The following is a 26,768-nucleotide window of genomic DNA, read 5'->3' as shown; positions in this document are numbered from 1 at the left end:
CTTTTGTCGTTAAAACGACATCTTTTCTCGTAATAACGAGATGTTTTCTCGTAATAACGACATCTTTTCTCGTAATAACGAGATGTTTTACGAGAAAAGATGTCGTTTTAACGAGAAAACATCTCGTTATTACGAGAAAAGATGTCGTTTTAACGAGAAAACATCTCGTTATTACGAGAAAAGATGTCGTTTTAACGAGAAAACATCTCGTTATTACGAGAAAAGATGTCGTTTTAACGAGAAAACATCTCGTTATTACGAGAAAAGATGTCGTTATTGGGACATAACTGAGTGAAAAAAAAATGTGTGTGGCATCAATGCGTCACCGTATGTAATGAACGCTTTCAGGGATGTAAACCTTTGAAAATAAATATAGATTTTCATGCCATAAAAAGGACAGTAGTGAATCTGACCCTTGATAGATCTAGAGTCAGATTTGAAGGGTTTTTTTTTCACTACAGATGAGACGGGATAAATAATTTAACGGAAAAACGAATAAACAAAATAAATCTTGGACAATTCAGTATGTGACAAGTTAATAGTGAATCGCTAAAAAAATCTAAAGAAGATGTATTTATCCCTAGGAAGAAACGCCAGAGCTCTTACTATGTAAGAAGATACCAACCTCCGCGGCTCACATGTGCCTCATAAACCAATAACATTATTTGAATATCTTTCGGCGCTTTACGACTGTCAATAACTGTTTGCGGATACCATAGAAATGAATGAGAAGTTCCGTAAACGGACACTACTTGTCGCAAAATTTCCCGTGTTTTTTATTTCGTTGTAAACTCCTAATGTTGCTTACTGAAAAAGAAGTATTTAATGACAAACACACTAAACATTAACACAGAAGTTCTCATTTAATTAAGTCTCCCCTCTGCTGACATCCATTAAAAACGGTCTTTTTTTTAACAAACCTTGAAAGTTCACCGCTGGCCTCCAGGCTATTAAGATTTTCGCAACGCGTTTTAGAGATGTCCCTCCTGGCGCACGGTCGCAGTGTGAGGCAAAAACACAGGCAGAATAAAGAACTGTATAAATTATTGTGATAAAGCAGATATTCCGCGTTTTCCTGCTCCTGGTAAGTTTATAAGAAGCTATTAATTATTGGCTGCATGTTTTACTTTGAATTCTGTGAATGCAGAATCTAGTTATTTGCTAAAATAATATTATATATTCTGATATCACGTTATGCAGATTTGTCACCCGGTGTCTATTTTTGTTTTTCTCATTCCTCTGCTCTCAGCTGTGTCTGTATGAACACAGATATGATTCTCCTGGGTGTGTCAGATGTCAGAAGCAGGACTAATGGCTAGAATAAACAGGACATTTGTGTTGACTCTCCTCATCGCTGCGAGCACCATATTCCTCCTCATCCAGCTCTTCAACTACAGACAGTATTCATCAAAGGTGACAAGACAATACCACTACATAACCTCAAACATTTTACTTTACTGTCCTAAAATACATTGATAATTTTGGTCAAAGATTATATAGACTAATAGGCTAACGTATATATATAACGTTATATATTTCAATAATTTTCATTGTTAAGTTTTTTCGTGACGAATATTCCCATTATTCTTAATGGCAGTTTCCTTTACTGTATTCCGTTGATTACTGTATTTAATAAACACTTATAATACTATATACACACGCACACAGTCACAGCGTGTGCTTAATGTATTAATAAAATGAATCAAAGTCATCATAAATTAAAGGCTGGTGCACCTAATTTTGTTGATTGATGTCTTGCATATAGTGACATTATTTCTGTCACTGCAGAATGGACTTAACGCATTGAGTAGTAAAATATCTGTCCGGAAAAGAGGCACATTGGGTGAGTGAAATTTTGATGTTAATGATAAAAAGTTTAGTCTACAGCTCTAAATCTGTGTGGTTAAGGTTAATGTTGTAGCTGCTGCTCACCAGCGAGAGAGAGAAGAGGGATACAACAACCTACTTCATCCTTATAATAATAATAATAAGAAGAGTTATTTTTATAGCGCTTTTCCAAAGCTCAAAGCACTTTATAATCAACAATAAACATAAAACACATGAAAGAACAAGACAAATTCAATAAACAATTCCGAATACACACCATTCTTCACAAGCAATCATGGTATCTCAGTCAAATATATAGTCTGAAGTAAGAATATAAATATGTCCGACCCAGCAGTCTAAACGGAATGAACAGTAGAGTAAAAATGATATAACCAGAAAAGTCCCTCATAAAGTGAGTACAGCAAGCGACCTGCATCGAACCTTTTCTTATATGCCATAGAGCCCTTATAACACACCTGTCACATTCTCTATCTGGGATGTAAATGTTTTTCTCCACCCTGTGTCAGTTCTTTTTTTTATCTTAGTCTGACTAAAATCTGCCTAGCCTAATCATATTTGCCTGTTACCGTATAAAATGCACTCTCAACTTCATTACTATGTTGACTGTTTACTTCACTCCTGCCTTCTGAAGCCAGAAAACTCACCACACTTTTAGCTAACCATTTCAAACATTACAGTCAATAAGGCAACAGAATGTTTTAGTCTCGGATATGTGAGACTGTCATTTGCTAATATTTTATCTCGTTTTTTTTTTTTTTTTTTAAGCCTACACTACCAGTCAAAAGTTTCTTTTTCTAATTTTTTTTTTTGTTTTTTATTTTTTTTTAATCTAGCATTTGCTGAAGAAGTTCCTGGGGCTGGTCCATAAGTTTAAATTGCCTGTGTTTCTGGTAGACACAGCATCTCTGAACCTCCTGTCCCAGGATGCAGTTCTCTACAGGGACAGTCAGCTGAAAGAACCCCACTGCAGTTTCCTCTGCACACACAGGGACTTCACCACCTTTGCACTTCTCGGAAACCTCTGGAAATATGATGTGAGGAATTCAATAGAATTATTGTGGAAGCAGCAAAAAATGGCATCTTTTAAGCATTTAAGGAAGATATGACTTAGATCCTCACCTTTTTCTCCCACGCACACATTATTCATTCTAACAATAGTTTAACACAAGAATAATACTTCCCTATATTTATGCAGGCCGCTTTATTGGATGCAGCAGCGGAGCGAGGTCTGGAGCTGCTGGAGATTCATGGGAAAGACCCCAGACTGATCAGCATGGATGATCTGACAGCAAAAGAAATACCACTGCACTTCCTGTTCCACTTTAACAGCCGTCTGGTTCATGTGGTCGTTCTATACGAGCGCAGTGGGAAGTACCTCTGGCACGGCCCTCTCAGGCTGAGAAGCAGTATGGACACGACATTCGCCCCTTTCGGAAAACTGGACTTTGGCCGTCATGCTGGGGCCTATGACAGGTGACGCCATGATTATTGCATGTACACAGAAATGTCAAGTGAAGTAAAATATTACAATAATCCACAAGTAATCCACACGACTCCAGTCCATCAATTAACATCTTGTGAAGCCAAAGGATGCGTGTAAGAAACAAATTCATCAAGACAATTTTATCTTCAAACCGTTGCTAAGAGTCCTTTGTCTATAATATTGTGTTCTCAAGTCACTCCATCTGAATCAGGAGAGAAATATGCACAGATCAAGCACCGTTTACAAGCCAAAACAGCTCTAAACAAATATGTGGCTGGATTTTGATGTGAGAGGACAACAGGGGATGGACTTTTCACTAGAGAAAGCCTATTGTGGCCAGAAGTGACCGTTTAAAGTTTAAACGCCTTGATGGATTTGTTTTACAAACACATTACTCGATGAACTGGAGTGGTGTGGATTACTTGTGGATTATTGTGATGTTTTTATCAGCTGTTTGGACTCTCATCCTGACGGCACCCATTCACTGCAGAGGATCCATTGGTGAGCAAGTGATGCAATGCTACATTTCTCCAGTTTCCACTAAAATATTTTACAAATGGAAAGAAATTAAGATTTGACATACATTGTTTAATTTCATGACTTTTTTTCAGGCCAGAGCTCATTCTAACCACTCTTGATGGCCTTGACGTAAGAATCCCCAAAAACTACTCTCGTTTCCTCCATGAGCATTCCAGCAGTCGCTTTCTGGAGTGTCACTGCAGAGAAGCCAAGGCCTTTTACCAGGTACTGTTGATTGATGGGAAATAAAAGCAAGATGTGTAGGTGTTTAAATCTCTTAATTGAACTGTTTTATCTGGTTTAAGCATTGAATATATATTGGGCTCAGAGTCAAAATAATTTTGTGCAGCTGTATCCAGAAGACACCTCTACAGAGGCTATGGATTTTAGGATGAGGGCTAAAAGTCTGCTTCATCTTGCTTCCAAAGTCCTCTCTGTGCTTGGAGTTCCGTTCTGGCTCAGCAGTGGAACCTGTCTTGGTAAGAGGCTCTCAACATATGTAGTGTTGGAAAAAGGTACTTTCAAATGTAATGCATTACAATATTGCGTTACTCCCTAAAAAAGTAACTAATTACATTACTTGGTTACTTTTTATTTAAAACAAACCTTTCAGCTGTGCTGCCATTCTGGATTGCATGAAGAATAAGACGTAGGAGAAGAAAGTTCATTCAGCCATAATAAAAAAAAAAAATGAAACAAATGTTATGTTTATCTAAAGTCATTTTTGCTTATTAGTATGGTTGAATTGGATTCTCAGATGGTCAGTAACAAAGATATTGGTTTATTAAATGGGATTACATAAAGGATATTTATGTTAACATATTTAATTATTGTAGGTTTGCGTCATATTTCAGTTTTTATTCAATTTGAGGAATAATGAATCTGTTTTTGGGTAAGTGAGGCGAGTAAATGCATGTTCACATTTAGTCTAGAACTACAGTAACATGTTTACACGGCACACACAACGTCTCTGCTCTTACTCCCGATTTCTCTCAACAGAAGAGCTGTCAGTCAATAAAGGGGAAAACTACCGTTACTTAATTGAAAAAGTAACTCAGAGTTATTCTCTTATAAATTAAAAAAGTAATGCGTTACTTTAATAGTTACTTGAAAAAAGTTATCTGATTATGTAACTCTTAATGCGTTACCCCCAACACTGAAAATATGAGACTTGCATCAATCGATATGTGACCCTGGACCCAGTCTTAAAGTGGTCACATGATGCGATTTCAATTTTTCCTTTCTCTTTGGAGTGTTACAAGGTCTTGGTGCATAAAAAGATCTGTAAAGTTGCAAAGACTAAAGTCTCAAATCCAAAGAGATATTCTTTATAAAAGTTAAGAGTCAGCCACGCCTACCTAAAACGGCTCGTTCTAACACGCCCCCACATGTCTACGTCACTATGTGGGAAGATTTGCATAACGCCGCCCAAATGTTCACGCAAAGAAAGAAGACGATTTAGTAAAGATCATGTTCCATGAAGATTTTTAGTAATTTTCCTACCGTAAATATATCAAAACTTAATTTTTGATTAGTAATATGCATTGCTAAGAACTTCATTTGGACAACTTTAAAGGCGATTTTATCAATATTTAGATTTTTTTGCACCCTCAGATTCCAGATTTTCAAATAGTTGTATCTCGGCCAAATATTGTCCTATCCAAACAAACCTTCAAATCAAACCTTCAGATCAAATCTCAATTAAAAAAAATGACTGGTTTTGTGGTTCAGGGTCACATAGTTCAAACTCACAATACAATGGATCACAGCCTATATATTGATCTTTGTAAGCTTCATTTTTATTGCATGATAATGGAATGATATTGACGCATTATGAGGCATTTCTGTTTCCATTTTCTTTCCTGTGGATTTAACTTGTCTGCCATATTTCAAAAGGAAACGCAAAGTCCATTTGCAAATGGATTTCCAAAGTCTTACAAGTTATGACCCTGTCATTTTGGAATAGCAATAGAAAGTCACCCATTTGCTGTTTCACTTTCTCTGCCTTCTGCCCCAACCCTCACAAAATTCAAATGGAAGCACAATCCCATTTGCACTTGCATTTCCGATGCCTAGCAATATGTTCAGGCTGTCCTCGACCTGCGTCATAACTTCATAACTTTTCTATTGGTTCTATGGGCTGTCATAGATTTTAAGAGGAGACTAAGCAAAAACAACTTTCGGTGAGTAATTAGATTGAATAACTCCCATCTAACTCCTTCTGTTCCATGTCCCACAGGTTGGTACAGGCAGTGTAACATCATTCCTTACAGTAAAGACGTCGATCTGGGCATTTGGATAAAAGATTACAGGCATGACATCACTCAGGCATTTCAGAAGGCTGGTCTCCCACTGAAACACAAGTTTGGGAAGGTAAAGGGTGATTTATTACCTGGAAAATAACATTGCTGGATGCTTTGTCAGTTCCCTTGCTTTAAAACTGTTGTTCAGAATTGCAGAAACTATCCATCTCAATCTCAAAAAATGTAATATTGGGTGATCTGGATGGACTCATCATAGAAACACTGTAAGCACAGGACGTAATTATGCAACCGTGCAGAAATAGCTTGTCAATGGGGCAGTACCATGACAGGTAGACTTTTGAATTCTAAAAATAAAACAGAAATTAGTGCATTGGCTTATTGGACATTGACTCGTTGGAAATCTTTTTTTTTTTAACACTGTTGCTGTCCTATAAATTTGTATATTTGGTCAGTAAGAATTCTATGAATGGGTTGTACTAATAAAGATTTTAAACCTAATTTAAATCAAGGTTTTTCTAATTATTCTACACTAGACTTTAAAAATGTTTAAATCTGTTTTAAAATTTTGTTTTAAATTTCACTGTAAACCGAGATCAATTTAATCCTAAACTCACAATTTTCACAATTTTATTGTTTTATAGTAACTATTAACCAACCTAAACTATTCACATGACAGAATATATATCAATTTACTGTAAAGTTACATTGTGTGTATAAATACGTATTCATGAATTCATTCAATTATTTCATATGTAAGGCATTGTCATTACTATATTACATCAGCAAGATATTTATAGAACTGATTTTCAGTTTTGAAGATAACAAGATTAGTCATATGATGATTTTTGACAATTAAAGTGATAGTTTACCTAAAAATGAAAATTCTGTCATTAATTACTCACCCTCATGTCGATACAAACCCGTAAGACATTGGTCTCAAACTCAATTCCTGGAGGGCCTCAGCTCTGCACAGTTTAGCTCCAACCCTAATCAAACACACCTGATCCAGCTAATCAAGCTCTTCAGGGGCCTTTTCATAAAACAGGTTTACCAAATAAGCCAGGTTTATTTCAGTTAGTCTGACTTATTGTCAGCTGATTTGGTTCCAAATAAGTCAGACTAACTGAAATAAGCCTGGCTTATTTGGTAAACTTGTTTTATGAAACAGGCCCCTGGATTGCTAGAAACTTCAAAGCAGGTGTGATTTGGAGCTAAACTCTGCAGAGCTGTGGCCCTCCAGGAATTGAGTTTGAGACCACTGCCGTAAGATCCATGATCTCCTTGCTACATTTCTGTGCCTTGATCGTGGTAGTACCCTTACTGTCCATGGAGGGTCAGAAAGCTCTTGGATTTCATAAAAAATATCTTAATTTGTGTTCTGAAGATGAACGAAGGTCTCACGGGTTTGGAACAACTTGAGGGTAATTAATGACAGCATTTTTATTTTTGGGTGAACTATCCCTTTAAGCACATTTTCCCTCCAAATTCTCTTTACTCTAATGCAAAAACAACGTTCTAATTAGTAATTACTAAAATAATGAAAGTCTTCCTGTCTTTACGTTTTTAATGAGCATACATTCAGTTCAGTTCACATACATTAAATTGTCAATATATACTTACAAATTTATGCTAGATGATATGCCTTTTTAATGTTACAGTAATGATGAGTAATGCATTATAATAGGTTCCTGCCTGGGCTGCGTTTAACTGTCAAAGTTACATCACAATGGAAAAACTTGATCACTAAAGTAGGATCGATTAATTGGTTTAAGGATAAATCAAGGCCCAGACATTTGCTGGCATATTTTCACCCTTCTTTTATTTCAATTTCAGGTTGAGGATAGTTTGGAGCTCTCCTTTCAGGGAAATGATGTGAAACTGGACATTTTCTTTTTTTATGATGAAGGTGACATTGTCTGGAATGGAGGCACACAGGCAAAGAGTGGCAAAAAATTCAAGTGAGTATTAGAGAGTTCTCTATTATCAATTAAACATTTGCTTTCAATCAGGAATGCAAACTCTTCTGGGGTGAAAAAAGGTTTTGAAAATGACATGAAATTACCACTAAAACAGTAGATGGCTGCACCCGACTGGACCCGGAGGTAAATGGCATTGATGTGTGCACAGCCTGCAGCCTGCGAGGAAAAAACCCTGGTGTCCTGCTGACTGATTTGGCCGCTGCTCCATTACTTTCATTTATTTATTCATTATTTCTTTATATTATTGCCTTCCTGATGGATACAAGTTATTTCTTGGGTTCACCTTTCAGTTGTGACCAGTGGATTGGAGAAATAAAAGTGATCATTTGATAAAATCATGGATTCGCTAGTGTTGTCTGCAACTCTATTTACCTCATATTCGGCGAAGGGCTTGTGCACACAAAAAAGCCCTACATGAACATGAAGCGAGTGGCTTTTTCTGATGGATCTCATATCTATAAGATGGATTTCTGTGTGCAAGGTCACAAACGTTTGTTCCTTTTCTGTTTGTGTTTCTCAAAAATGCACTTAACATGAACCCGCAAGTACTCACTGAAGTGCTGAAATGTCAGTAAAATGCCATCCAGCCACATGATGGCTTGGTTAGGCAAACGGAGGGGGTCGGTAATGTACTACGCCAGGCCCACTACCTATGTATTTCTGCTAAAATCTCAGTTGCTGCTGGCCATCCGGGATGGTTTAAAGGGGTGCGCTGTAGTCCAAACGAGCCGTTCGTTGTAGTTCTTGAAAAGGGATTTTTAAAAAACGAAATATCTCCCTTTGGAGTGGACTTTGAGATTTGTAACTTTCTAGATCTTTTTTATGCCCAAACATACACACTACACACTGACTAAAATTAAAAAAGTGAAAAAGCATAATGGGACCCCTTTAAAAGAATTCAGGTCTTATCTGGTCCATTTGGAAAAAGCGCATTTATTTTAAATGAACCAAGACCCAAGGCCACTAATACCGAACCCGACCCCGTGGAAGTTTTGGACCCAAACCTTCTCGGGTCAGACCTCGGGTTTTTCTGATCCAAGTGGACCCATGAAGACCTCTACTATTCACTGCAAGGGTTTGCTGTCTTGTTTTTTTTTTTTTCTGGAACTTTGTGAAAATCATCAATGTTTTCTGATTGCTTGTTGGTAATTTTGAATAACAAAATGCCTTTTCTAACTTTTTCAAGGCCATTTGTCCGATTCTCACAACATTTTTCAGGGAATCATTTATCTTTATCTTACATCTTTGTCTCATAACAAAGATTTCAGATGAATTTTGATTTATTGAATTGTTTCGAAGATATAAGTAATTGACATATGCAGTGGGAAGAATAAGTTTGTGAACCCTTTGACAGCATCTGGATTTCTGCACTCAAAAAGTATGGTCTGATCTTAATTTAACTCACAGTTAAGAGTCAAACACAATATAAAAGTTAAATTTTTCAAAATTGTATTTAAGACCTGATCTTTGATAGGGCAAGCTGGAAAAAGTAGGTGAACATCATCTGTGTTACAACTCGAAATTGTTCATTTCAGAAGATGAGGCTGGATGTATGGGTTGCAGAGTTGCCCTGCCCTTTAAATAAAAGCATACAAAGTCTGGTTGCTGTTTCTACAAACACAAAGTTTAGCACTAACCTCATGACACTCAAAAAATGTATCAACAAGATCTTTCTAATTGAGCTGTGTTGGTCGTTTAGTCACATGTCACACATGTTCTGGAACCCCAGTGCCTGTTGCAAAACATTGTTGTTAGAACTCAATGGGTGGCACTAGTTAATACTCAGGGAAATTCTGTTTTTCAAGGTCTTCAGGATTACTAGAAACTTCCAAGCAGGTGTGAGTTGGAGCTAAACTCTGCAGAGCTGTGGCCCTCCAAGAATTGAGTTTGAGACCACTGATGTAAAAGATCTGTCCTATAAAGAGAGTAGTTTTAAATTTGATTTGAGAATGTGTAAATAAACTGCTGCTGTGCATTGTCTTGGGTACTGATATGTATTTTTTTATTACTAGGCATACTAGAAACTTCCCGGCAGATGTGTTGAGGCAAGTTGGAGCTAAACTCTGCAGGACACCGGCCCTCCAGGACCGAGTTTGGGCACCCCTGATTTAGGCTCTTCTTTCTTATGAATATAATTTTTTAATTGCTGATGTATTACTGATATATACATTTTAATGATAGCAAATGATAGCACACTAATTTGCCAAAATTAAATAAACATATTGTAGTTGAGTGGTTTGAGTGCCTCAGCAACCCTGGGAACTTGTCTGGAGCATTGCCTCCTGGTAGGGATTTCTAAGCAAATTGGTCCCAGGTTAGAGGCCAGACAAAGAGTGATCCAACACTTATGACCAGGAAAGAGAGTGGAACCTTGATGACAGTAGGGATACCAGGGTCCTCTCCTGGAGGCAGGTCTGGGAGAAAACCTGGTGGCCGGTTTGAACCCGAAACAACAACATGGGCCACATCCTTGTGGACTTACCACTTGTTACACAATGGGTGGCAGCTGGAGAGGGGGCCCATGTGGACCTTGGATGCAGATGACTGGAGGATGTGTTCCAATAATCAAGGGATCACACTTCTCAGCCTATGCCAGAGTGCTGAAAGAGCAATGTGGATTCCATCCTATATGTGGAACAGTGGACAAGCTTTATACCCTAACAAGGATTCTGGAGAGGTATGGGAGTTTCCTTATCCAGTCTACTTGAGTCTTGTGGGCTTGGAGAAGGCTAACAACTGCAGTCCTAGGCACGTCTTTTAGGGGGCACTACGGGAGTATGGGGTACCGGAGTTGCTTATCAGTGCAGCCTGATCTCTATACAACCAGTGTGAGAGTGTCTGCATCCTTGGCATTACTTCAAGTTCCTAGGCATCTTAGGGTGGCACTGCTGCTCTTTGCAGATGATGTTGTCTTAATGGCCTCATCGGGCTGTGACCTTCAGTAATTACTGGGGTGGTTTGTGGCTGAGTGTCAAGCCATAGGGATAAGGGTCAGCACCTCCAAATCTGAGGGCATGGATATCACCTGGAAAAAGGTGGATTGTACTCTTTGGGTACAGGATGGATTGCTTTATCAAGTGGAGAAGTTCAGCTAACTCAAGTTCCTAGTGAGTATTGGACTCCGCCAAACTTGTCCACCCCCCCCCGATTCTGTTTGTGGTGTTCATGGACAGGATCTCAAAGTACTGCTGAGGAGCGTAGAGGTTCCAGGGGGTCTTAGGGTGGCACTGCTGCTCTTTGCAGATGATGTTGTCTTGATGGCCTCATTGGGCTGTGGCCTTCAGTGATTACTGGGATGGTTTATGGCTGTGTCAAGCGATAGTGGTAAGGGTCGGCACCTCCAAATCTGAGGGCATGGATATCACCTGGAAAAAGGTGTATTGTACTCTTTTGGTACAGGATGAATTTCTTTCTCAAGAGAAGTTTTAACTATCTCAAGGTGTTGTTAACAAGTGAGGGTAGAACTAAATGTGAGGTTCATAGGCTAATGCAGTCATAGTACAACATCATTAAATCTTCAATGATGATAAAGATGACTGATATAGTATAGAATCAGGTCATGTGCCGTGCAGTCTTTGCCTGGGAAGTAGAGAGAAGTATGATGTCTTACTAGCAAAACCTTCCCAGACAGCAACATATGGTGCTTTTCCACTGCATGGTACGGCACGGTACGGCTCGGTACGGTTCACTTTTGGGGGGTTTTCCACTGGGTACAGTACCTGGTACCTGGTTTAGTACCACCTCGGTTGGGGTTCCAAGCGAACCGTACCATTACCAAAACGTGACGTGTAAACTCTGCTGATCACGTATTGGCCGGAGAGAATCGTCACTACCTGCGTCACTGAACTTGCGACACAAACACAACAGAACCGCTAGATTTAAATCAGCACAGCCAGCGAAGGATCGAACGCAACTGTTTTGAACGAGCGCACCTTTTTTTAACAACCAAAAAGTGTCTGTTCCCCCTGTTGAGGAAGTACAGACGTTCCTCTCGTTGATAGCAGAGGAGCGGATCCAGCGAGAGCTTGATGGGGCGACGTCAAATGAAAAAGTTTTTCAGGAGTTGCGGCAGTAGAGGCTATAACGACATGTGAATAATCCCACCCACTCTAAAGCGGTACTAAACTGCAGTGGAAACGCAAACCGAGCCAAACCGAGCCGTGCCGTGCCGTACTGAGCCGTACCGAGCCGAGTCGTACCATGCAGTGGAAAAGCGCCATTAGTGTCAGCCCAGATCTGGTCTGCATGAAATCCATGCGGGCCGACACTGGTTGCTGTCTGGGTTTTCATATTTGTTGTTTCTGGCACAGAAGCTGAACTTACCTGTCATTCTCAGTCTTAGGTTTTCGGAGTAGCCACGTCAGGGTCTAAGCAGATGAATGCACTTTTCCTTGTGGCAGAGAGTTGGATTGCTGAAGGTATTTAGAAATCTAAGCAATTCTTTTCACTCCCCATTCTCAAGTAAAGGATTTGGACTTTGACTGGTGTGCTTTTATATGCTAATGGAATTTACAAGACAGAAATCTGAATCCTTTTAGCTGCGCACAATTTCCAGATCACCTGCGATTTATAGTTTTCAATTCTGGAAAGGAGGCATATGCACTTATTTGTGCGTGTTAATTTCTTTGAATTACACATGCACATTTGAGGAACAGGACGGTCGGTTTCTATGCAACACTTCTATGCAACACTTCAAATTGAGGCTCCTGGTGTAAGATAAAAAAAAAAAAGAAGGCACCACATGCCACTCATCATGTATAATAGACATATCTTTAAATGAAACGAGAGCTGATGCCTCCAAAACACACTAAAGATGCATTGAATTGCTCTTTTTGGTGTTGGTTAAACCATTATCCATTTACAAATCATGTAGGATCTGTAGAATACAGTGTATCGGTTTTTACAAAAATATTCAACAAAAAAAAAAAAAGCACTACATAAGGGCATGTTTCATCCATTAGGTTACTCAGGAAAAAAAAGAAAAACATTTCACAGAAGCTCTGATCAGAATGGGGGGGAACATATACGTTTTGTAGTGCCACTTTTAAATGTAAATAAAATGGGGTCAAAAGCAGCCTTAGAGCCGATTCCTGAACAAATGTATTGTTTTTAAGTATGAATTATTATTAGATTTATTTTTATTTAAAGTGACTGCACGATTCACAAATACAAAACACCAGCAATTCACTTTCTTTTATTTTTTTGTTTTGTACAAAATGTATCCATATAGTATCCAACAGATACTCCAACAACAAATGACTTAAGTCAATTTACAAACCTTCATGACATTTATCTTTTTACTGGACAAGAAGCAAATGTGGGAATATTTACCCACGTCTCTAGAAAAACAAGCCTGGTTGCAGACAAAGCTATAGAAACATACTTGATACAACATTGTCATGTTTAGCAGTGCCTTGGAATACTGGCACCTATGACCTTATTTAAATGTACAACAGAAATCACAAAGACAAGCGCAGAGTTAGCAAACACCTAAAAACTGCAACAGCCATGTAAGGAACGCACAGTCTGGCTCACAATCTAAAGTGGGGGGAGAAAAAGAACAAAAAAAGCATACACAGGGAAAAGAAGCTCCTTCTCAACAATGCAGGATCAGCTACAGAACCAATGATTAAAAATAGAAAATAAAAATAATTGAGGGTAAAAATGCTTTTTGGTTTTCACAGTAAAATTTTAAATGCACTGCATGCATGATGATAATGGCAAAAGATTGAGAAAACATTTTTTCTTTTACAAAATGCCCAGAAATATTCAGTTCAGCTTTATGATGAACTTCAACTGTATGAAAAAGAAAAGAAAAAGAAATCTAACAAAATCTACAAAATGAAAAGTGGGGAAAAAACAAATGGAAAAAATAGGTTTAAAACTATTTTCCCCTATCTCCGGTATCGGCCCCTCTCCTTCTCCCTCTCACGGTCTCGAATTCGCTCTCTCTCACGGTCCCGTTCTCTGCCACGCTCTCGTTCTCGGTCACGACGCCCATCCCGTGGCCGGTCGCGCTCTCTCTGTCGGTCACGCTCACGTGGTCGGCTCCTGCGTCCACTCACCACCGCCTGCGTTCGTCTCAGGAAATCATCCACTCGCATGTCATAGTCATGCTACCAAACAAAAGTTTTAAAGATTGAATGAGTAATCGGACACTTAACATCAAGAAACACATTTTTGGAAACGCAGTTTTTGGAACAGGTTTTTTCAGCTAATCAATGCTATGGTAGGGCTGGACGATTAATAGAAAAGAAATCGAAACCGAAATATCGAAACTCTAACCAATGTAATTTTCTCATGTCGGTTATTTTGGTTTTTTAATCCTATTTAATACTTTCCGCTTAAAAACATACCACCGCATGAGTAGTCGGCGCTATACGGACGTGTATGACCGTCACATTCACGATCTTTAGCAGCGTCTCGCACGTGATCGACGCACTAAAACAATTTAAACTTTTACACTCCAAAACAGTGGAACAATCAAAAGACCCCGGAGGCGGGGCAAATGTTTTTGTTTACAGTAGCAGGTTGGCATGGCATTCTGTGCTGCATTTTTTTTTTTTTTACCAATTCTGAGCGCTGCATCTCACGGTTTTAGACAGAGATATGTATAGATTCCACATTCGACCGCTCCAGATACATTGACGCGTTTTTGGAACGGTCAACTTGACGTCATTCACCATAATAATCAATGAATATTCAAAGATATACATGCGTATAACTTGCTGTTGTAGACGCACACAGTCAACTTGCGCTCGAGGGTTCACAGACCGTTCCAAAAATGGCAGATGGCTTACGTACCGTGACCCATAGAAACAGTCTCTAATGAGGCACTACGTATATATATCTATGGTTTTAGAAACAAAGACGTGTTCTGTGTGAATGGCCAGTAAGAATCTAGAGTAAATACTTAAACATGTAGAGTGACAGGACAAAATCACTGAGATGGTGCCCAGCTCTTTCTCTTAATCAGCAGTGTTCGATTTACATTCATTATTTAAAACATTTGTTTAAAATTTTTTTTTAAAAATATTATTGATTTACAAGAGATACTTGTAAAGTTATTTTCTACTTTTTGCATGACAATATTTAAAATGTATTTTGTTTGCAAGAGATGCTGGTTATTTTCTACGTTTGACAACATTTTGTTTGCAAAAAAATGAAAGTTATTTTCAATTTTTTATGAAACTTGGTTTTTACAATAAAACTGAAATGACTTTTTACATAAGACGTCTTCATTTCAAGCAAGCTTTGATTTCAATTGTTCGAAATATTCAACAAATAACCATAAATAGTTTGTTTCCTTCAATGCACTCTCATTAGACAAAAAATAAAATACCATCTTTAATAGTTGAGTATATTTACAGTACAAACCTTTAATGAACTATGATGGCAATTTATTATAATTTTTTTATATAAAAAAAAAAAAAAAAATCATTAAATAATTGTAACCGAGGTAATCAATTAATCGAGGTTTTGATTTTAGGTCATATCGCCCAGCTCTACGCTATGGTAGTGTTTGAGCTGTTTTAAGTGGCTAAACATTACCAAACTGGAGGCGAAAGAGCGAACGACCCTCTTTTCCCTGAAGCGGGCATCGTGGGGCATGGGATGGTGTCCGGAGTAAGGAGGGTGGGCCTGGGCTGGAGGAGGATGATGCTGGTAGTACGGGTGCTGGGGAGGATGCTCCATTCCAGGGTATGGGGCCTTCAGTTAAAACAAAGTGTCAGGATTGAAACACATTGATAACCAGAGCAACGGATACAGAAAAACCCAGTGAATACAGTCAGTCTTACCATTCCTTGCCATGGTGGTGGAGGCCCAATGTTGTGGTGGAATTCTCTCATATAGTCATTGTAGGACTAGACATAAGAAAATGAGTGTTAATAGTGTTTATGAAGTACAACTTATAACTTTATGACTGCACCCAATCAATTGGGGGAAAAAATGTCACTAATGGGGTCTGAAAAGTAGCTACATCTAGCATCAAAGTTAAGTTGGCAATACTTAGGGTGAATAACTCTTCCACCCAAATAATAAAACAAATACTTTTTTCTGTTTAAGACATACTTGGGTTATGAATGCTATTTCATGTTGATTTAAAGATTTAAAACTTACTCCGTTGAGAAACACATCTCTTCTAACACCAGAGAAGCGCCTGTGAAGAGACAATAGGTTATAATAAGTAAAGTTAAGTCATAAATAAAGTTATAATACAACTCCCATTTACAATTGGAAGCTAATGAGGGAAAGACAACAATACCAACCTGTCCACAGGTGGATTGCGAGGGTCCTGCATAAAACCTAAGCAGACAGCAAAAATCAGATGAATTTCTCAAATTACAGAAAGGCGCAGCACAAACAATACAACCAAAAGTCCAGAATTAATCATCTCATTTAAAAACCCAAACAAATGCTACAACCATCTTGGCCAAAAAGCAAACTTAGAAAGTCAAGAAGATCAGGGTGCAGTTCAGCTTTCATACTTACTACACAGAAATACAATTCTCACCTAAGGTACCATCCTGAAAGGGTCATGAAACCCCCCGTTTCAGCACTGGTTAGTTCTCACCAGCGGAGGCGGGGGAAGAGAGGAGACAGACAACACACACAGCTTCGTGTTCAGACGGTTTCATTTCGCTCCCATCGAGTTAAAAACACAAATAAATCCACAGTCATTTGCGCACTGCATCGAAAACATATATATGAACGCGCTGTTGCACCTCTGAGAACTTTTTTAGCGCCGACGCGTCATTGATGTACTATAGTCCACTGCCACGTCACAAATTGTGACGTCAACACAATGCAGATTTTAAACCCGGAATTTTTTAACCATTTTTCTCCAACAGTTAAAATTATCGGATGCTAACATTGTCTTCTATGATGGGCAACACAAACACCTCTGCTAAAATTTCAGAAAAAGTAGTCTGGGGTTTCATGACCCTTTAAAACACAAGTCACTCAATAAAGAGTCATAACAAGGGGAGCAGAAAACCTTTTTGTGGCATATTACCGTGGCGCTCTTTCAGAAAGCAGACCACTGAACAGTGAGACAGAGGAAAGAGAGATCTACATGTCGCGGATATTGACCTGGTCTCTGGGGGAATTCTGGCGTGTAATCAATCCTGGGCCGCTTCCGGTTGTGCATGTCATATTCCTCTGGACGACGCCTACGTAAACCAGGTACATTAATGTGAAAGATGGCACTGATTTGAAAAAAAACAACAACAACAGACAGACATGAACCATACAAACAAAATAACCTTCAGTTATCAGTGTGTGGGTACAGGATGACATATATTATCAGATTTCTTTCTTCATATTTTAGTTAATAGTAAAATACTTCAGTGAACTGTTTAACATTCATTGGTGAGCAACTAAATGAATACTTAAGCTACATGACACCAAGTAAAGCACGGCTGTAAGCACAAACCTAATGTACAAACTTTCTCTGCATATTAAGATCTCAATGTCCTGCATGAAATATTCAGGGTTCAATACAAGTAATAAGTAATCTACTGACAGCATTTGTGTCTTAATGCTGATTTGAGCTAGGTGAAAATGGATTATCAAATATCATCCAACAACTGACTAGTTGGTGAAGTTGGCTAGATCATCTAGATTTTTAATTTTTGATATTAGTAGCAGCGGTAGTGCTTTGGCTGGCAAAATCCTTTCTGAAAAGTTTTTCACTTTACATCTCATCTCCTTTACAGCGGTCACCACAGCCATGCACATTCAGAAAAACGTGTCATGTCGTGTTGCGATTTCAAAAGAGGAAGTTTAAGAGGAAGTTAAAAATGCATCTCAAGAACACTGCATTGTTACATTTCACTGAACTCTGACTGCTTTTAAAACCCATCTTATGCACCAAAAAATATTATGTAATTGGGGTCAGGTGAATTATTATTTTTTTTAAATCATGGTTACAGAAAGGCACTTAGTTAAGCAACAGTCATTAAAGATTAAAGTGCACAATTTTTCGACAGTAAAGCCACAAGACCGATGGAAAGGCTAACCAAACTTGTCCATGTTATATACATTTGTATATCAAACGTCATGTAAAGCAGATATCCTTGCATGTATAATTCAAAAGTTATCAAAAACTTGTACTGAACCCAGAACATTTCTTTAATACTAAAGCCACATTGATGTGGTTCTTTTTTTAATGCTCAATCCTCAGCAGAGCTCTACAGTGCGAGCATTTCACGGTGTTCAAATGTGAAAACTTATTTTGACACCAGTAGAAGTGAAATCTGACTAAAATCACAACTCGTGAACTCAAATGATACCATTTACCCTTATTAAAAAAAATGTTTCGCAATGCATTTGGTTGAATTTTGTTATCTTCCATTCAAGTCAACAGAGAAATGAAAAAATTTTGAAAATATTTAATATACATTCAAAGAGGATGTGCTCTTGCATTCTGGTGTGCATGATGTATTGTTATTTTTCTGTTAGGGTCTGGTAATACTAGTTTCATATATATTTAATATGGTGTGTCGTTCACCAAGATGTGTTTCCAGGCTCTGTAACGTTACACTTCGTCTAGCTGTTTTTATTTGTATTTGTGAATGCATTTCTCTGTTGACTTGGAAGTAATCAGCAAAAAGTAGCCATTCAAACACTAAAAATAGGAAAAGGATTTGTGAATTTCAAGAAAGCGTGATTAATATATTTGAAAGTTCCATTATTGTGTTAATGACTGAAGTTATAATTATGTTCTTGGGCAGTAAAAGATTACTTCTATTTTGTATAAAGATGTCTTGACAAAGACACCAGACAAGTTTGCTGATAACATCTTTTTCCAAGTACAAAGTATGTTAGCATTAATGTTAGTCATTAAAAAAAACATCCTGAGCCTTACCCAAATGTTACCGTAGAGCCCTGCTCAGAATTGCATAGTTTGAGTAACTTTTGCTGAGTGTCCTAAAGCCAAAAAACCCACATGCCTTCAACTGTGCCATGAGTCTTTTTCTAGAAAGATTATTCCTAAACTCAACTACTCGAACATATACTCAATAAATGGGTGCCCTTAGTGAAAATGTTATTCTAACATATGGTAAGAAACGCAATATGTCAAAAAACAGTATCTACAGTGGAGAACAATAAAATCTGGTTGAGAGTGTGACATACCGCATTCTTGTAGTTTTGTGACTGTTAACGTTGGCAAATACTTTAAAGCGTAAAAGTTCATTTAAAAGTCCATCTTATGCTTTAACACATTTTAAATGGGAGGGCTTGGTAAAGCAGAAGAAGGGGGAGTGATAAGGAGTGGTGCAGTCCATTGCAAAGCAAACCAAAAAAAGACCAAGAGAAGATCCAGACATCTGGAAATAACCCTTCTCTTGGGGTACTCAGTCCATGGAGGGCTCAGAGAAACACAGAAGAAGGGAAGGGTGGAGGCATCATTTTACACCATCTTTAGTCCAGAGGAGGGAAACCAAACCGCCTACCTACCACCAGCTGGAACATCCCATCGTTTGAGACGAGGGGGCTTTTCGTAACAAAGAGGGTGGGGGAAAGGGGAGGGACGTGTAACGCATCCAAACTGGAGTCCATCAGTTGGGGCTGGGGGCCAGACAATGCAAACCAACAAACTTCCTCATAATGTTTGTCTGGAGAAAGTAAGGATGCATTTAAGTCCTTTTTTTGGGGCCATTTTTTTCTTTTTGGGCCTTTTTTTTTTTTGAGCACTGTGGTATGGAACAGAGTTCATGTAAAGCAGTGCTCTATAGGGACAGTCCCTGGTGTGATTTGAGTCCATAAGCACTGCAAACGGGATGACTACCCACTCCGGCAGCTTTGCAGAAGAACATGCTCTTTTTTTTCCCTTCCTCCCTGTCTCTCCCTCTCTGTTTTCATTCTTTCCTTCACCGTTTGATGCTACACCCCGCACACTTCAACTATCTATATTCATAAGCACACTCTGGAGCTTTTTCTGGAAAGGAAAACCAGCAAAGAAGTCCCAAAATACGCTCCTCTTGAACGCTTTCTTTTTTTTTTTTTTAACAACGACTGCTTTCTGCCCCTCAAATCGATGTGCCATCTTCTGTTTAATTATTAAGGCTCCTTTTAAAAGAGTCCCAAATTTGACTGGCTCTATCCCCCATGGACACTCCTGCAAGAAAAGGCTTTGGGAACAAATTTAAACACAGTCTCATCTACATAAAGAAACAAACCTCAGTGCTACAACTACAAAGTTAACTAGACCATTCTGAGGCTTAAGTTGTTAACAGTTAACAGAGGCATATCAGGTCAATTGTTACACCATTTTAACTCCCATTAACCATAAAAATTAACAACAGCACGGATGATTTATGCTGTGGCTTTCCCACAAAGCCGCAGCCGGTCCGCTCTGCTCTGGTCGGCTTGGTTCGTGGCTCTTCTCTGACCCTCGCTCAAGTGACGATGAAGACGAAGGTGAAAAAATAACAAAAACACACACTTGCTCCCTTTGCATCAGGTGACAGGGACACAAGTGCGCACTATCAGTCCAAAGAACATTTCTAACCTTCCCATGTCCCGAGGGACGGGCTCTCTGTGGGGTAGTCGGCCCCGAGATCGAGGCTCTGAGTGCATCCTTCTCTTGTGGCGCATTTTGTGAATGACTTGATACAAGTCAATGCTCTCATCAGGTGGGAAGAGCATGCACAGCTGTGTCCCGCAGTCTGGTTCGATCTCCTGCAGGCGGCCGTTTAGAGAGGTCCAAGAGATCATGCGAGAGAGTGAAAAGAAAGAAAATTAATTAAACTAGGGATGTTCATTTCGGTTATTTTTCCTAACCGACAACCGACGCTCGTTAACCGATTCAGATAGGCATCATATATGCACCTGCAGCACTTCTGCGAGCGGTAGCCTATAGCTTATATAACGAATAAATAGGCCTATACGAGAAACATTTTTACTTAAATAATAAATTAAGAAAATGAAACAAAAACGGTGCAACAAGTAGCCTATATGCAAAGCTTCGGTTAATTTTTGTGCTGCGCGAAAGGAAACCGAACTAAAATAGCCTAGCTATGTTTACAGTGTTTATTATAATGTTTGTAATCATTTTGTGTTGGCATTAGGCCTATTTCTGAATGAAATAAAAAATGCGACTTATACGCGACTTGTTTTTTCTCCCCTAAAAAACAAATTTTTTTTATACGAGTAGCATATTTTAACCATGCAGCAAAACTTTTTAAATATTTTGATAAATTACTGAAAAAATAAATAATTAAATGACTTTTTAAACCGTTTAACTGATTGTATTAATCTGTCAAAATTCGTACAGTCGGTTAACCGGTTAAAATGAACATCCCTAAATTAAACATTCGTTTATATGACCAATTATGTGACTAATTGTCTGTGAGGCTGAAAAAGGCATGGGATGAGAGGCTAGAAGTCAACAGAAAACCAAAATTGACTCTATTTGTGTTTTTAGTGTATGTTCCTGGTCTTATTGTACACAATTCATTGGTGTATTTCAAAGAAAAATGTTGTCATTTTTCATCAGAAAATTATAACTTGCTCTGCCTTTGAAACAAATTATGCTTTTGACTGACATTAAAAATCCATCCTACTTTTGCAATTGCAACCCCCCAACCACAGGACTAATGTAAGCAGTATATAGAGAATATAAAGAATATAAGTAGACCTGTCACTTGCCTTGTTTTTGTGGTGCACCAGCAGGAAATTCCGAGGCCAATAATTCTAACACAGTTATTGGCTAGTAATGATTCAATGACCAACATTTGTTTTGAAAGATCACTTTGCAAAACTGTGCATGAATGTATAGCTGTCAGAGTTATAGCTGTGACATTTCTAGCCATTACTCCAAAATATATTCATTGTATGTAACATCCACTTGTTACAATCTAATCCCAGATGAAAAAATTGGTTAAATAATTAAAATGGGTTATGGAAGGCGTTTCATATTAAATCGACTAACCTGTCCATCACGTCCAATCTTCACAGGCTTGTGCTCATTCCATGAGTTGGAGAGGTGAGCCGTTTTTGTGAAAGGTAATTCCCGCCTTCAAGTAGAAAGAAAAACCTCAATAGCTCATAATTGCAAACAACTACATAAAAAAAAATCCTGAAATTGCTTTTTCATGGTTTTCACCTGCAAATCCAGTCAATCTTGAAGACTCCTCCAAGCATCTTGGCATTCATGCCTGCAGGTAGAACCCAGTGGATCGGAGAACCTCCATGATGAGATTCAGAGGAGAGCCGAGCAAAACCTAAACCACAAACACACATTCTTATGTGCACCAACATAAAGCCACACAAAATAAGTTTGCAGTTTCAAATTGGTTACATTAAAGCAAATATAAGACAATATTTTTAAGACATACCTTGAAACTTTCCACTCTCCCTAACTGAAAAAATTAGCACAACACTTCCAGCAGAGCGAAAAGCTGCATTGAGTTTTTTCTCGTTGACGGGCAAAGTGGACCAAACACCCTGCAGAGAGATCATGCACACCATGTCAACTGAGTAAAGCTTCCACTAAACTAAAAAAAAAGTCTCTTCAAACAGTAAACAGTGCTGTAAGCGGCAAACCTTTGCTTTAGCCAGGGAAACATTCTCATGATTGTTGCTCTTAATTAGAAAAAACCTGGCCTCTCTCAGGATATACTTCAGCTTGCTGGTTTGATCTTCAAAAGACAAAAGGGAAAACGTGTCACAAAAGTAGTAACAATAGTCAGAACATGGCTGCAATGGCTGAATTGATACTACTGATAATAAAAATTCACAACAAATTTAAATAGTTACTGACATGACAACGCAAATAAATGCGCAAACATTATCTGAACGAGAGTGTGATTTTCTTACCCTTCCTCACAGCTCTGACAGAAGAGGACAGCTTCTCATGTTTCTTTTCAGAACCTAAAAGTCAGAGAGACACTACGCTTTAACATTCAAAATACAGATATAAACATGTGCTGCTGCTGCTGGCGGGCCATGATTTCGATTGGTCCTAACATGAACCAGCCCAACACTGTACAACTGGCTTTAACAAAGATCACTCCCACAAGCTTAAGATAATGATATAAGACTAGAGAGACAAAATGTAGTTGTTGGAAATTTACACTATTACAGGTTGCCATCAGGTGTGTATAAATACACACCTGATGACAAAAGCCATTTTGTAATCTGACCTGCTCCACCAAGAATCAGTCAATCTACACTTCAGCCAATTGACATTTACGATCAATTTTATTTTATCGTATTTTTACTGCTCTAAGAAACAGATCTTTGATCAAACTATCACACGGCTCTCTGCAAAACTCAAACACTTAAACTGCAGGACTGACCGCTGTCTCAGCTGATCAACTTTTATTCTCCTCTTGCGTAACTTCAACTCAGTCAAGTTGGCCATTTTCACAAAATAAACCCACGTTGTGTTTTATTTTGACCAGCTGACTTTTAAGCCGGTCGCACACCAGGCGGGAAGCACCGCGTTGCGCCATGTCTTTACATTGATTTGAGTCGTTGCTTGGCGCCGAATGGCACCGCCAGTGTGCTCATAGAAAACAATGTGTTCGAATTTGAAAGACGTTGTGCGACGCGGCACTTCTTGTATGGTACGTGACCGGCTTTAGGGCTGGACGATTAATCGAAAAAGAATCGAAACCAAAATTCAGAACCTCTAACCGATCTAATTTTCCCATGTCGGTTATTTAGTTTTTTTAATCCTATTAATACTTTGCCATTAAAAACATACTACCATAGTAGGCGCTATACAGATGTGACCGTTGCGCTCGCGTCTTTTGCAGCGTCTCGCACGTGAGTGGTGCATTAAAAGAATATAAACTTTTACATGCAGCGCCGCTCAATGTCAGTTCCAAAACAATGGACCAATCAGAAGACATCGGAGGCGGGGAAAGCATTGCAAGCTTTTGTTTACAGTAGCAGGTTGGCATGGCAACATTTGTTTTTGACGGCAACATGGCGGAGTAGGCATAGATATATAATAGATGCCCCATTCGACAGGCTCCAGGCACGTAGATGCGGCCGCCATCTTGGAATTCGGTGAACAACGGCTCTGTGTAGTTAATGCTGCTCCATGTGAAAGCGAGGGAGATTTACCGCTGATTACAGAATGGCTTTACTGACAAGATGCGCGTTAAATATTGCATGCGATTTATCGTGCAGCCCTACTGCCCTTTCTCTTAATCAACAGTGTTCTATTTACATTCTTTATTTAAAACATTTGTTCACAGGAGATGCAAGTTATTATTTTCTACTTTGCTTACGTATAGCGGCCCATAGAAACAGTCGCTAATGAGGCATCTACATATATATATCTATGGGAGTAGGCATTCTGCGCTGCGCTTTAATAAAAAACATTCCTGAGCACTACATCTTGCGGTTTTCGACTATTATTTTCTACTTTTCACATTGCATTATTTAAAATAATATTAATTTTCAAGAGATACAAGTTATTTTCTACTTTTCACATGACAATATTTAAAACGTATTTTGTTTGCAATAGATGCTGGTTATTTTCTACTTTTGACATGGCAATATTCATTTGTTTTGTTTGCAAAAAATGAAAGAGAAGAAATGCACTCTTTCATTAGAAAAAAATATCCCACCTTTAATAGTTGAGTATATCTGCAGTACAATCCTTTATTGAACTATGAGGCCCCCCCCAAAAAAACGTTCAATAATCGTAATCGAGGCAAAGTGTTAAATTAATCGAGGTTTTGATTTTAGGTCATATCGCCCATTCCTACTGACTATACATTAGCCCTTCCAGATATTTAATTTTACAATTAACAATTTAGCTTTTTCTCTGAAAGCCACCAGGGCAGAGGCAAGTCAGCTTACACTGCTGAATGAACTCAAATGACTAAACCCTAATTTGAAATCGTTACTGTGACTTTTATTTAAAAGTTTTATTAGTATTGTTAAGGGATTATTTAAGATAGCTTTTTGAAGATGCTGATTTCATTTTCCAGCAGGATTTGGCACCTGCCCACACTGCCAAAAGCACCAAAAGTTGGTTAAATGACCATGGTGTTGGTGTGCTTGACTGGCCAGCAAACTCACCAGACCTGAACCCCATAGAGAATCTATGGGGTATTGTCAAGAGGAAAATGAGAAACAAGAGACCAAAAAATGCAGATGAGCTGAAGGCCACTGTCAAAGAAACCTGGGCTTCCATACCACCTCAGTAGTGCCACAAACTGATCACCTCCATGCCACGCCGAATTGAGGCCGTAATTAAAGCAAAAGGAGCCCCTACCATGTATTGAGTACATGTACAGTAAATGAGCATACTTTCCAGAAGGCCAACAATTCATTAAAAATGTTTTTTTTTATTGGTCTTATGGAGTATTCTAATTTGTTGAGATAGTGAGTTGGTGGGTTTTTGTTAAATGTGAGCCAAAATCATCACAATTAAAAGAACCAAAGACTTAAACTACTTCAGTCTGTGTGCATTGAATTTATTTAATACACGAGTTTCACAATTTGAGTTGAATTACTGAAATAAATGAACTTTTCCACGACATTCTAATTTATTGAGATGCACCTGTATTCCTATATTAAGTTGTATTGACCCTGACATATTATACTCGAAAATCTGTTTTTAAAAATTTTGAGATTTTGATTACAATGCTTCCAGGTAGCTGCCCATGTGGACATCAGACTGTGAGACAACTCACTAGGGTTTGGAACAGAGTATTTAGCAACTTATCAGAGAGCATCAACAACATGAGCATGAGGATTATGATTAGCATGTTCTCAAACTGTGAGAATGCTACACAAAGGACATTTTCTGTGATCTTCAGTAGCTCATACCTGACGCCTCTGAGCCTGAGGCTGAATGCACAGACTCTCCTTCCGAGAAGGACACAGACTCAGACTGGGAATCACTGGCCTCACTGCGAGTATCGTAGTCATTCTGTTCATTTCCCTCCCGTGGGTCCTCCTCCTCCAGTTCATACTCCTCCTCTTCTTCATCCCCTTCCTCTTCCTCATCCTCCTCCTCCTCCTCCTCTTCTCCTTCCTTCTCTTCCCCTTCCTCCTGCATGGCTCCTTCCTCTTCGACATCCGAGCAGTTGCCCTCAGAGGAAGCCGCAGAGCTGCCAGTTGCATATTCTTCTGAATGAGCCTCTTCCTCTCTGGAGGAGTGACTTGCCCTGCCTGTACTGTCCTCACTAGTCCTCTGCATCTTCTGAAAACAAGGGTTTGTATTACACACCATGTATCTATGTATTGCATAATATGAAAAGGAGGTGATAAAGGATCAGACAGTAAATGCAACAATATCTAATTAGCAAATTATTACACTAGATTATGCACTCAATCTCATTTCTTCCCCCAAGAAAGCAATTTTCTTCTTTTCACTTCTGATCATTAATAAAAATATTTTTTAAAATATCAGTTTTGATTTTTCTAGATTCCGTAATCATATTTATAAACAGTTTTTAAATTAAACTTTAACAATTGAATAAACTCAATTTTAATTACAGGTACCTGTGAAATGTATTATATATTTTTCTTTTTACAGATTCTGTATACATTTAACTGATACAGTGAAAACTATACAATGTTTAATTTTACATTTCATCAATTTATTCAATTTCTGTAGTATTTCTGACTACTGTTAAACCTATCTGAAAATGTTTATTTTATTTGTATCTTTGTTGTGTTGTATTCTTTTGCCTTTTT

General features: G+C 38.4%; 1 protein-coding gene and 1 pseudogene across 1 annotated transcript in view; one reads left to right on the top strand and one right to left on the bottom strand.

Annotated features, from left to right (window-relative positions):
* Nucleotides 1–991: 991 nt before the first annotated feature.
* On the top strand, nt 992–8,076 carry LOC107739985 (fukutin-like; annotated as a pseudogene).
* A 5,195-nt stretch (nt 8,077–13,271) lies between these two features.
* Nucleotides 13,272–26,768, bottom strand: part of ythdc1 (YTH N6-methyladenosine RNA binding protein C1) — a 22,125-nt gene continuing 8,628 nt past the window's right edge. Inside the window, exons 4-16 of the mRNA XM_016552253.1 lie at nt 25,896–26,271; nt 22,920–22,973; nt 22,647–22,741; nt 22,439–22,547; nt 22,207–22,324; nt 22,033–22,117; nt 20,611–20,780; nt 17,187–17,266; nt 16,364–16,400; nt 16,215–16,254; nt 15,893–15,958; nt 15,645–15,803; nt 13,272–14,209 (exon numbers count right to left, since the gene is read on the bottom strand). Of these exons, the coding sequence (XP_016407739.1) occupies nt 13,988–14,209; nt 15,645–15,803; nt 15,893–15,958; nt 16,215–16,254; nt 16,364–16,400; nt 17,187–17,266; nt 20,611–20,780; nt 22,033–22,117; nt 22,207–22,324; nt 22,439–22,547; nt 22,647–22,741; nt 22,920–22,973; nt 25,896–26,271 (1,611 nt within the window). The 3' untranslated portion in view covers nt 13,272–13,987. The remainder of the gene's footprint in view (nt 14,210–15,644; nt 15,804–15,892; nt 15,959–16,214; nt 16,255–16,363; nt 16,401–17,186; nt 17,267–20,610; nt 20,781–22,032; nt 22,118–22,206; nt 22,325–22,438; nt 22,548–22,646; nt 22,742–22,919; nt 22,974–25,895; nt 26,272–26,768) is intronic.

Source organism: Sinocyclocheilus rhinocerous, unplaced genomic scaffold (genome assembly GCF_001515625.1).
Source record: "Sinocyclocheilus rhinocerous isolate Xijiao unplaced genomic scaffold, SAMN03320098_v1.1 scaffold285, whole genome shotgun sequence".
Lineage (NCBI taxonomy): Eukaryota > Metazoa > Chordata > Actinopteri > Cypriniformes > Cyprinidae > Sinocyclocheilus > Sinocyclocheilus rhinocerous.
Note: the sequence above shows the minus strand (reverse complement) of the source record. Positions and strands in the feature narration are given on the sequence as shown.